The sequence below is a fragment of the Episyrphus balteatus genome, chromosome 1, assembly GCF_945859705.1.
Source record: "Episyrphus balteatus chromosome 1, idEpiBalt1.1, whole genome shotgun sequence".
Lineage (NCBI taxonomy): Eukaryota > Metazoa > Arthropoda > Insecta > Diptera > Syrphidae > Episyrphus > Episyrphus balteatus.
Genome location: NC_079134.1, coordinates 84,635,981 through 84,648,786, shown reverse-complemented (window position 1 = coordinate 84,648,786; position 12,806 = coordinate 84,635,981). Strand labels below are relative to the sequence as shown.

Below are 12,806 nucleotides of genomic sequence, written 5' to 3'. Positions count from 1 at the left end.
CACAATAAGCACGAGTTAAAATACGAATGTATCTTGAAAAATTAAAGTCAATTTTTTATTTGGGCAGAGCTTCGCCCTATTAGCTTTAATGAGAAAAATGAACTAACTGATTCTAATGACAAACCTCTTTTATATTATTATAATGCAAAAAAAGAAATACAAACAATCTATATGAAGCTATGAACTTGATATCTTTTAGGTGTGAGAAAATTAAATGCTGAGTTCTACAGAAATATGAATATGAATACTGAATTTAATTTACCTATGGAACAAAAAATAATAAAGAAATATTTATGATGTCAGGTAACGTAACTCCTCCCCCCTTAGTGCAGCGACTGCCAGAGGATGTTTGTCCTTGAAAGAGCGATTGGTGTATCTTGATGAATTGATTCTTCGTCGGTCTTCTTAACGTCTTGTGTGTTAGTTAGTTTTGGTGATTGGTATTTTTCTCGATAGAAGTAAAGTGCTGCAGCTATCAATGCGAAGAGTACTGTTATTGATACTATGGTATAGATGTTGTAAGTGGATTTGGTGGTCAAGAGTGTTATTTCTTCCCTGTTCTGCAGTTGTGTTGATAGCAAGTTTTCCAATGTTAGGTGGTTTATTGTTATTTTGGGCTTTATTTCTCTACGTGTTGGAGGATGGATCACAATTTGGTCAAAAAAGGTGTTTACTCTAGAATCATAGATAATATTATTTATTGTTATGGTGCAATTTGAAAAATGAATAAGAACTGTAGATTATATAATTTTGGATGCTGCATGTTGTGTTCAGTGTGACATTTTGGACGTTAATGAGTAGTATGTATAATTGTAATTGATTGAGTAAGATTAATTATTAATTAATATTTTTTTGTTTTCTTTGAATTGTAAATTTTATTTTCTTTGTAATATGTAATACTGTACTATAAAAGACTTTGTCTTACTGTATACCACTTAAAATTTAATAAACTTAAACTTATGTAATTTGGTTCGGGTTGAATTATAGAAGTGTGTTCCGTGTCATTTATCAATTTACAGCTAGCTGGTTGATTTTTAATGATATCTGGTACGCAATTTGTATAATCGATTTGTAAACTTTGTCTTTTACAATAGTAGATTCCTTCCAGTAGACTGCATTCTTTATTGTAGTATTGTGCCTCAAGTTCGTTTAAAGCGGTGTATGGGTAGGTGGAAATAGTAAGAGTTTTGTTAATGGGTAAAGGGATTAAATGGAAAAAGGAATACATATTGTTAGAAATAACTGGTATACCAATGCCAAATATTATATTAGTATTGTTGCAGTAAGCTTTTAAATTCAAAAATTCATATATCTGTTCGTCCGATGTTAAATGAATGAACTGATTTTCGAAAAATGCCTTATTTCTTTTAATTCAGATTTACTTAGTATTTGTTTAGATATTATATTTAGACGGGCTAAAGTAATAGCTTCTGCAATATCATTTAAGTGATTTTGGAGTAGGTCAATGTTAAAGTTGATTCTGTGAATATATTGCAGTTGAATGAGAGCTGCTTGAGTTGTTGTGATTGAATTATTTATATTTTTCTGTTGAAGACTTAAGAATGTTTTGATTAAATTTTTGTTGGTTATTGACATGACGAGTGATATTTTCAAATCTTTCTATCATCTTTTGGTTAATTCCTTTTTGTTTGTTAGATTGGGTTTTAAGTATATTTTTGTTAAGTTCAATTGTTTCTAGCTCCTGGTTTAATTTTATTGCATTATTGTCATCCATATTACCTGCTATAGTTTTTATGAGTGTACCCTCGTTTATGTCGTTGAAGAGGTATAATGGTTTCTAATTTGTGTTCTAGTTCCTTTAATTTCATTTCTGTTATGTCTATTGTTTCGCTATTAAGGTCTTGTTTATTAAGAATTGTTAATGATTTTTTGATTTCATTTACGCTTTCGAAGTAATTTTGTAAATTAATTATGTGTATATACGTTTTTTCAGTTTCAATAATTCGAGCTGTTCCCAATCTGAGTGGTAACAGTCCATAGCTGTCAGTTAAATTATGGATCTCCAGGTGGTGTGCTTGGGCACCCATTAGCAGTATTGTTGTTAAGAACCTGAAATTTACGTTTGTTTTTAATACGACATTTATGTAATTTTTTACTGTCGTTAGTAATAACCGTCAATCTATTGTTAATTTGGACTTTTTGTTATTTGTATCGTGGAGTCATTTTATTTCGTCTACATTCTTTTCGATAAATAGTTTCTCCTACCTCAAGATTAGTTGGAGTTTCCCTATTTTCGTTCCTTTTTTTTATAGTTTTGTCTCTTTTGGATTCTAGTGATTTTTTAATGGACTCAAAAAGTTCTCTTTGAAAGGCACTGAGTTTTTGTAGATAATCGTGTTTGTCACTGTATGTCAAAATTTGATTAAAATTGTATGTTCGTCCATAGAAAAGTTCGTACGGTGTGTAATTCGTTGAAGAGTGAATTGCATTATTGTAGGTAATAATAGTTTCGTAAAGTATGTCTTCATGTTCTTTGTCTTTATGTTTTTCTTTAATAATTCTATATATTTCAGTTAATGTTGAATGCATCCTTTCTACAGGAGCATTACTTGAGGTTTGTTGGAAAGAAGTGACATGAGTAGTGTGTTTAAGGGCGTTCTAGACCAGTGGCTCGGTGGCTCACAGGTGAGAACAGGTGTGCACAGGTGAGAACAGGTGTGTACATGTAAGACAGGTGAGAACAGGTGATACAGGTACGCACAGGTATGTACAGGTAAGACAGGTACGTACAGGTGTGTCAGGTACGGGTGCGTTAGGTACAGGTGCGTTAGGTACAGGTGTATCCAACACAGGTGTGTCAGGTACAGGTGAGCGAAGATTGGACAGGTGCGTTAGGTACAGGTGTATCAAACACAGGTGTGTCAGGTACAGGTGAGCGAAGGTTGGACAGGTGACCTCACCTAGGTGGGTGGGTGTAGGGGGGGGGGTGGCTGATATGGGTGGTTTAGGTGATCTAGGTGGGTGGGTGTAGGGGGTGGTGGCTGATGACTAAAGTGGGTGCCTTTGATGGGTGGTGGCTGTTTAAGGTGATCTCAAGAGGGTGGATTTAGGGAGGGGGGGTGGTTTCTCAGTATCTTTGGTACTCTGTAGCTCGTGTTGCTCGAGTGGTATTCATGTTCAAACATGAATGTATATAAAAGACTCTTGGTGTTTGTTTATATGAATATATTTTTTATTGATAATATAATTTATTTTCATATAATCCTGGTGACCACTTGGTTAAGCGGGTTATATTCAATAATGCGATCATGTAGCATAAGGCAGTAAGCTGAAGTGTTTGAAGGAATTTTGTTTGATGTTCTCATCTCCAAGCGTATATCGATTGGTCCTGATTTCAATGATTCATTTTGGTGTCTGCAATCTATAACGCAAATCGGAGCATTCAATTTATATTGCTCCCTAGATAGAAGAGGCTCAGCCATATTTTTATTGTAGTAAGTTTTTTGAAAATCGCTGTACATTTTATATAACAAGCTATATCTGTTTCGTTCAAATGAAATATTAAGGTCTTCATGAGGGTACACATCTGAGTTAAGATATGCTTTTATGCCTGTTAGCTCGCAATGGTCAAATTTGGTTGGGTCCTCCATCAGTTTTTTATTTTTTCCAGTTTGAAGTGCAAATATAATATATCTAGGTTTTTCAATTTGTGTTGTTGTTTTGATGTTCCAGATATGATGATCAGAGTTTGAAAGCATTGGATATTCATACAGATCCCAGTTTCGGAAAGCAATTTAAATCAAACTACTCTTGTTTATAGATTTATATAAACCCAATTTGATTGAATCGGATAGAGTAACGTGTGGTACTTTCCACTGTACCTTATGGAGTTGAACTTCAACTTCTTCATCTGCTGATGTGATTAATACATTTTCATCCATTCTTGTACGAGTTAGAATTAGATCATGTCTTGCATTGGGGATAATTTTTTTATAATCTTCAGCGAATCCCAAGAGCTTATTCAGTGGAATACAATAATTAAAATGATACGGCTTCAAAACAACATTTGATTCAATAGACCAGGCAGCATTCAAAAGTGCATCGCTCTCATTTTTAGTTAAAGATAAATAGTTTTTGATCGTTGAAGTAACTCCAACATTCCTATTGCAATCAATTTCTCTGCCATTCAATTCATACCGTATTTCATAAAAAAAAAAGAGCCATGGCATTGTTCCCCAGGTTTGTATTTAGAATGTCTTTTCCATTACGTTGTTTAAGTGATCCTTCAATGTATAAAAAACTTTCCGAAGGTAAAACATTAAGATTCTGATGTTGTATACAAATCTGAATGATGTCATTCCGTTCAAAATTGTTTTGATATGGTGAATAGGTGTGGTACTCATATTTAGATATAGATTCATTGAAGTCGGGATCTTGAAAAATGTTCAGCATATTTTGTTTTCTGTTTGTTTTTTTTTGCAATTATTTTTTTTTAAGATGAAACCCAAGGAAAGCAAAAAGTTTTTGTCCAAAATGTGATTAAACAGCGATTGTTTGTCAACAGTGTTTATATAAGGATTTGTTGTATTAGACATATATTCATATATAATCATATTTCTGGTTTTAAGTGTAGACGAACTGTTATTTTTTCTCCTCTGAAGTTAATAATTCCACCGTCCTGATCAATGAACTTTAGGCACAACGATGTTATTCGTTTGACGTTCACAGGTAAATAAATAACATTACTAGGAACCTCGATGATTTTATAGCCAGGACTTACTTTAATCGAAAATTCATGTAAAATATGTGCCATCTGATTATTTATATACGTTCCATCTATAATATTACATTCTACTCGTATCGCATTAACTCTGTTTATATCAACGTAAAGATCTGATTCATGCAACTTATTTGCTTCCAACACCTTCTTACTGAATCCTAAGAGGGAACCAATTGAATTTGGTCTAGAAAAATCGATTACTTCCGAACTATAAATTTCACATTTCAGAGTATTGTTGTTTGCTACGATTTTGATTTCACTTTTCTTTGTTAGGATTTTTTTTTCTTTTTGTTAATATCATTGAGTTTCTTTTGTATATAATTGTTTATATCTCCAATCTCATATGAACCAATAGGAAGCGAAATAACATTTTCGCCTAAATACAATAAGTTATTAAATTCGTCTACATTCGGTATTGAGTTATAAGTTTGAAAATCTATGAGTCCACATACATAATTGGATTTTAATACAATTGGAGGGAAATATTCTGCTGTTAGACTTGAGTTGTTTCCACTTAGAGTTAGTGTTAGCGACATGCTGATTAATGTCGTTTTCTATTGACTTTTGAGATTTTTGTGTAAAATTCTCAGATTTTCCACTGCAAATAGAATATGAAATCTAGTTTTGTAATTGTGTGCGAAATCTGTGCGTATAAAAAAAATAAAACAACAACAAATGTTCAGACAAATGTCAAACAGAGGAGTGTGTGTGAAAGTGTTTGGTTTGTATGCGTGAATCTTGATAAAAATCCGGAATCAGATTCTTGAATCTGAGATTCATTTTTTTGTCATTTTTTTGAATCTCAAGACGCAAATAGATCATGAAATCTGAGATTTGTCCACTATTTCCCCTCTTCACCCCCCCTTTCAGCTGTCAAATTCACAAATCTCATTCTGAGATTCGTCAATAGAAAACGACATAAAACACGAATGATATGTTTTTTTTATTTCGCATCATTTTATTCATTTTTTATTTTGTTATTACATTGATATTGTTCTAATAAAAACCTTAAACATAAATGACCACAAATAAAAGTATTAAAATCTTGTTCTTGAATATAGTTATAATTTATTCGACTGCCAAGATAATTTATGATTTCAATTGGGGGTTTTAGATTTCCAAAACTATCAAAATACTTAATAATATTGCTTTTATTTTTTATATATGCTACCCAATGTGTACCTCCACCAGTTTCAGCGGTTGCAGCATTAAGAGTTTAAATAACGCCAGCTGCTCCACCAGTTAGAGTTCCAAGAGCTGATAAACCCGCAAGAATGGGGGTTAAAACCCACCTACTTTTGGAACCGGAATTATTCGTGGTGTAGTTATAGTATTTTTGTTCTTGTTTTTGATAACATTTTTTGCAGCCTTTAAAGCAATAGTAGCCAAGGATGTTGTACCGCAACAGTTGATGTTAGTTCGAATAGCATTTCTTGCCTCAGTTATAGCTTTTTTAAATAGGTTTTTCTTACAGGTTTTCTTGGTATTACTTTTCTTGTTTTGTTTTTTAATTCTTTTAATACCCATCCCGAATTTAGTTTTGGCTTTCATCATATTTGTTACTAAAAGACTTAACTTTTCAGATGAATCTGTTGCTTTAAATCTTTTCCACGCTTGTCCACGCAATATCATGCATTCGACACGCCTCATCCAGCTGGTTAATTCCCTTATCCCTCTTCTTTAATGTTCTTGTAATTTTGTTCCAGGTCCACAATAATTATAAGAAGGTAGGTGTAGTTCAATCGGTAGTTTATCTATAATAGTATTTATAAGTCCTGCTCCATCAAAAGATTTTTTAGTACTGGTGAGTTGAATGTTATGATCAATCATATTTATAGGAAAGTGTAGTTTGTACCCCCTTCTTGGGCAAAGTATGGAGCATTTATGAGATCTTATATATATAAACAAGTCGTTTTATTTAAAAATACGTCAGTCATCAATATGCGCTTCATCAAAAAGTCACAAGTCATTTAAGTACAAAACTTCGATTCCGATGTTAAAATAAAAAAGAAACATGGACCGTTATTTCCAAATAGTATTCGCGGAATAATCGTTGGTCCCTCTAACTGTGGTAAAACGAATGTAATGCTTAGCATTCTTCTCGATCCTAATGGACTTAAGTTTGAAAATATTTATATATATTCAAAATCTTTGCATCAACCGAAATATTTGTATTTAAAAAAGGTTATGTTATAACAGTGGACGGAATGGAATACAATGAATTCACAGATAATAGTGATATAATGGCCCCAGCAGATGCTAAAAATAATTCAGTATTTATATTTGACGATGTCGCATGTCAAAAACAAAACAACATCAGAGATTATTTTTGTATGGGTCGACACAGTGGTGTTGATAGCTTTTATTTATGTCAATCCTATACACATATCGCTGCCTTAAAACTATAATGTTCTATGTCGAAGAAATGGAAAAAAAATGACTTTTTTATATCAAAATTTTCGTCTTTTCAATGGCTACAAGACTGTGTCGACAAAAATTATTTTATTTTTGGCTTAATACAATATTTATGGCCAAAACAAATATTCAATTTTCGGATATAAGGGCTTATACTCAGTACTTTAAAGTTCTTAGTTGACATAGAACAATTTGCCTCATTTGAACCCCATACAAAAATTACTACTTTTAAGTTACATAGAACATTTTACATTTAAAAATTAGCTGCCGGAATCCTAAATAAATCCTATTAAAGCAATATTGAAAGGTCATGCGGCAGGTCGATTATGGATTTTTTGAAATAGTTACTGACAATAATCAGCAATAGTTTGTAAGTAAGATTCACTTGAATGTTTATTTAAATAATTGCTGCGTAATTATATTTTTTTGCTAATTTGAAATCTTTGAACTTGTTTGGGCATGATGCACTTCATTGATTTTATGTTTTTAATAAAAAAAAAACAACAAAAAGCTTAAAAAGCAATATAATTACTCCAAAAATATTGTTTGTCTTGACTGTAAGTTGGTTATTTTCATATACCATACTCATTACTATAATGTTGTATGTCGAACATAGAACAAAAAAATCAACTGGAAATGCAAGGAAATCAAATAAATGTTCTATGTCAAAACAGAAAAACGTTAATTAAACAGATTTTCAGCATGAAAAAAGAAATTTTAGCATTTGAATCGATAGATTATCCACCTACGGTAGTTAATTTACTATTATCATGCAAAAAAACATAAATAAAGAGTGAAATTCAGATACTCCAAACTTTGTAGTCAATTTTCTCGAAACATTTTTTTGAAACATAGAACATTATAGTTTTGAGGCAGCGATATCCCAAAACATTTGATTCGAGATAATGCGAATTTTATTATTCTTTTCAAATAAGATGAAATGAATTTAAAACATGTTCATACCGATCATATAAACTCAGACATGACATTTAACAAATTTAAAGAGTTATGCTTTCATTGCTGGGTTGATAATTATGGTTTTCTAGTTATAGACAAAGAAAGCAGTATTAAAAATGGGCGCTATAAAATTGGTTTCCATGAAATAGTTTTACTATAAATACACATTTATAATCAAAACAGAATCCATTCTAACAATAGCCCTGTTTGAGAAAACTTAAGATCTACTTTGCTGTCTACATACATATTAATCTTAAAAAATGGACGAAACTGTAATGGGTGATCTAATAAAAACAAAAAATATTCTTAAAAATAAATATTTACAACTAAAAACTGGTGAAATAGAACGAGATACTGAGTTGGAAAACACTTTTAAACCCATCGTTGAACCATTAAAAAAGCTTGTTGAAAATGTTGGAAGAGAAAAGCAGCAAAAACCTTATGAGGATGAATTTGAAATGAAATCAATTAAACCTCGTAAACTTCATTTCAAAAACTAAATAAAGAAGAAGCAGATGATCATGAAATGTTGGACTCACCAATAAAAGAATTAGATAGCGGAGATAATGGTCTGGTGTTTAGTACCCCAAATAATAATTTCAACACACTCAGTGAAACTTCATCTTTCCATACAAAACTGTTGTCTGAATCAAACCGTGATACAGTTACGCCCGACGTAAGTTCATCTTTTAATACAAAAATATTGTCTGAATCAAATCGTGATACAGTGTATGGTCCGTATTATGATGCTAATACTCAAACAACGAAGATTGGAAAATCTAAGTTTTGGATGAACGATGATGTTGTTAAAATTGATGATGAAAGTTTTACTCGAACGCCTGGTCTCATTGAGTTAATTTTAAAGAAAAAACCACGTAAGCGGATGTATACCAATGATGATTTACAGCAATATCAAAAGATTTTACAAAAAACTAGTGCTCATATGCGAAATTATGATGATAATTTTCGAATAAACTCCAACAGAGGTTTAAAGTATACGCATATAATAAAGAAACTTACAACTGGATCTACTAATAAAAATAAAGCAAAAATAGGTAAATCTTATTCTGAAATAACCGAAATGAAATACACAAATAAAAATATTGAATACGTCTACTGGAATGATCCTAATGAGCTGGTGAATAGATTAAAGCTTTTAATAGCATTCAAAAATGCTGGTAATAACAATCATCAAAATGAAATCAGTTCTATAATTGAAGAACTAAAGGAATCAAACATCATATATTAGTAGCGTTCCGAACTAAAAACTATTCAAACTAAAAATGAGTGTTGACAAGTTCGGTAGAAATTCCAAGACACTTTCAAAAACCAAAGGAGCTGCAGGCCCACCTGGTATTGGATTCAAACTTTTACCATCTGGTGATTATAACATAGAAAATAAACAGTTAAACAATATTGCGAGACCTGAGGAACCACATCAAGCAGCCACTAAAGAATATGTTGATGATAAAATAAACCTTCTTATTGAAATTCATGATCCTAAAAATTATACGGAGGCTCTCGTAAAAACGTATCTTGACAAGCACATTCAAAAAAAAATTATTGAGTTAATAGAAGCGAGAAAAATATTCTCCAATTCTATCAGGAAAATCCCAACATCACTTATTGATACTATAGAATATTAGGCTTAATTTGTATAAATACATTTATAAATATTTTATATTTATTATTCATTCAAAAGTTATATTTGTCAGTTAGCATTCAACAGTCTCATCATCAACATCCCATACAAAAATGGATTTCGAGTTATTATATAAAACTATTTGTAATTTTCTACAAACATACAAACATGAATTGCTAGATGAACATTATCAAGAGTTTTTAGATTGTATCTGTATGCTCAAACAATTTGAAAACTCAATTTACAATGAGTCGGTGAACGGATTTCATTACTCTAATTGCTGTTGGTCATCTAATGATTGTAAATTGGGCCCCGATACTTGTGCGTGCTATATTATAGAAAAACGTTTATTAAGAATTAAGAAACTGATGTTATTGTAAAAGACTTAAATAAATTAAAACTTAAAAAAAAAACAAATATAAAAATACTTCTTTTTATTTCATTGGTTTCATTCTATACTAATATGAGTAAGCGAATGGTTGTTGAAGAACTACACAAGACTGCACGCAGAAATTTTAAACGTCGTCGCGTAATCATTAAAGGTTATGATGATTTATGGCAGGCTGACTTGGTTGAAATGATACCTTATAGCAATCAAAACAATGGTTTTAATTACTTGATGACAGTTATAGATACATTTTCAAAATTCGCATGGGCCATCCCTATCAAAAATAAAACTGGTCTCACTGTTACTAAAGCAATGGAAAAGATATTTATCCAATCATCTAGAACTCCTAAAAATTTACAAACAGATGACGGAAAGGAATTTTTTAATAAAAATTTCAAAACTATGATGAATAAATATAAAATTAATCATTACTCAACGTTCAGTTCATTAAAAGCATCAATTGTTGAAAGATTTAATAGAACTTTAAAAGCAAAAATGTGGAAAGAATTTAGTTTCAATGGGAGCTATAAGTTGTTTCATATTATAAAAAAAACTAATGAAGGATTACAATCATTCATTCCATAGAACCATAAAATGTCAACCTGCTAGTGTTAATAAAAATAATTCTAAAGCGTTACTACCATTATTTAAAAATCAAACGGAATATATACGCAAACCTAAATTTAAATTTGGTGATAGTGTACGAATAAGCAAGTATAAACATGCATTCGAAAAAGGTTACACACCCAACTGGACAACGGAAATTTTTAAAATTAGAGCGGTAAAATTATCAAAACCTATAACATATCATCTAGAAGATTATCAAGGACAACTATTAAAAGGAGGTTTTTATAAAGAAGAACTAATGAAAACAAACTGTCCAGATGTATCTATTTCTTGTGGAAAAAGTATTAAAATCCAGAGGAAATGAAGTGTTTGTGAAATGGTTGGGTTTTCCAGCAGAACACAACTCTTGGATTGATAAAAAAAAGTTGCTTTAATGTGAAAAAATAAAAATACAATATTTTTTGTTAAGATTAATTGTTTGTGTTTTATTAAGTTTACATATTTTTACAGGAAGGTGAAGGAATAAAAATGAACTACTTTAGTTTAACGAATTTGATCTCGTACATTGATCCGATCGCTCTGATGATTTCAAAACCATATCCTCCTCCTGACATAGCAATCAAGCTGCTTGGTGAGAGAGTTGAGTATCGACCTGGTAGAAAAACCTGAAAACAATATACAAATAGATGGTTAAATGAAACCAGAACAAAATAATATTTTAGACTTACCTTAGATGCTCCTACATCTGCTACAATACGTTCGCCCCACTTTGTTGTAATTTTTTCTATATTGAACATCTCGTATTTAACTCCAATGCTAAGTTCCGACAGTTTTTTCGTTGGTTTGAATACATTTTGATTCAACATATTCGCTTCCCGGACTGCAAAGTCATCCAATGTGAAAATGGAGTATTCTGCCTCTGAGAAATACATTGTAATATTCTCAATCGTCGGTTTAAAAATGAACTATTAATATTTCTTATAAATTTTCCCGTTATTTATATCCTGATAACTTTGAATCGATCTTACCACGGGTGGGGGATCAAAGCAAAGAGAAAGAACACGTCTTTTTGATTCTAAAACTTATACTGATTTATTTGACTGAAAATTACGTGTTTTATACTAGAATTTATGCTTACTTTTACTTCAATATAACACATAAAATGCTTATTTACAAATTTCCAAAAAATACCCCCACTCTCTTTACAATAGAAAATTCCCCACTCCTTTCTTTTTGGAGCAGTTGTTTTCTCCTTATTTGGTAAAAAAATCAATTTTGTTTTCCTCCACAAACAAGCAAACTGTAGATTACCATTTTAATTATTTGATACAGTTGTTTTGTCCTTATTTGGTAATAATTCAAATTTTTTCTCCTTATAAAAATCTAGATAAGCATCCCTCGCACTTTTCTAACTCTTTTATTCCCTACGCAATTGTTTTCTCTCCCACTTTCTTAAATAGGCGTGTACACAATTTTCATCACAGACGTACACAGGTTTTTACTTATTATGTTTTCATACAATCTTGGTGACCACTTGGTTAAACAATTTTTTTTCTCTCCAACTTTCTTAAATAGGCGTGTACACAATTTTTATGATAGACGTACACATGTTTTTAGTGATTATGTTTTCATACAATCTGGTGACCACTTGGTTAAGCGGAAATACAACAATGCAATGCATACTAGATAATAAAGTAAAAGTAGAAAACTAGATAAGCATCCCTCATGCACATGTGTACCATATTATTTGTAGCACAGACGTAATCCCTACACAATTGTTTTCTCTCCCACTTTCTTAAATAGGCGTGTACACAATTTTTATGACAGACGTACACATGTTTTTACTAATTATGTTTTCATACAATCTGGTGACCACTTGGTTAAGTGGAATACAACAATGCAATGCATACTAGATAATAAAGTAAAAGTCAACATAAGTTTCAGTATAAAGAGACGTAATTTTCAGTCAAATAAATCAGTATAAGTTTTAGAATCAAAAAGACGTGTTCTCTCTTTGCTTTGCGATTCAAAGTTACTAGAATATAAAATATAAAAATAACGTGAACATTTATAGCAAATCAAATAAAGTGTAAAAT

The 12,806-nt window shown here is 31.2% G+C and overlaps 2 protein-coding genes across 6 annotated transcripts in view; one reads left to right on the top strand and one right to left on the bottom strand.

Moving 5' to 3' along the window:
* The window catches only part of LOC129906898 (uncharacterized), a 255,944-nt gene that overhangs the window by 140,597 nt on the left and 102,541 nt on the right, over positions 1–12,806 (top strand). The window lies entirely within an intron of this gene.
* On the bottom strand, positions 10,650–12,755 carry LOC129906909 (uncharacterized). Its single transcript, XM_055982908.1, has 2 exons — positions 11,439–12,755; positions 10,650–11,375 (listed from the first exon to the last, which is right to left on the bottom strand). The coding sequence occupies exons 1-2, from the start codon at positions 11,640–11,642 to the stop codon at positions 11,244–11,246; spliced, it is 336 nt and encodes a 111-aa protein (XP_055838883.1). The 5' UTR covers positions 11,643–12,755; the 3' UTR covers positions 10,650–11,243.

Excerpts from the sequence above, each read along its gene's own strand:
- LOC129906909 (XM_055982908.1), bottom strand. The coding sequence starts at position 11,642 with ATGTATTTCTCAGAGGCAGAATACTCCATTTTCACATTGGATGACTTT. Across the intron at positions 11,376-11,438 it reads CAGATGTAGGAGCATCTAAG|GTTTTTCTACCAGGTCGATA; the intron begins GTAAGTCTAAAA and ends TATTGTTTTCAG.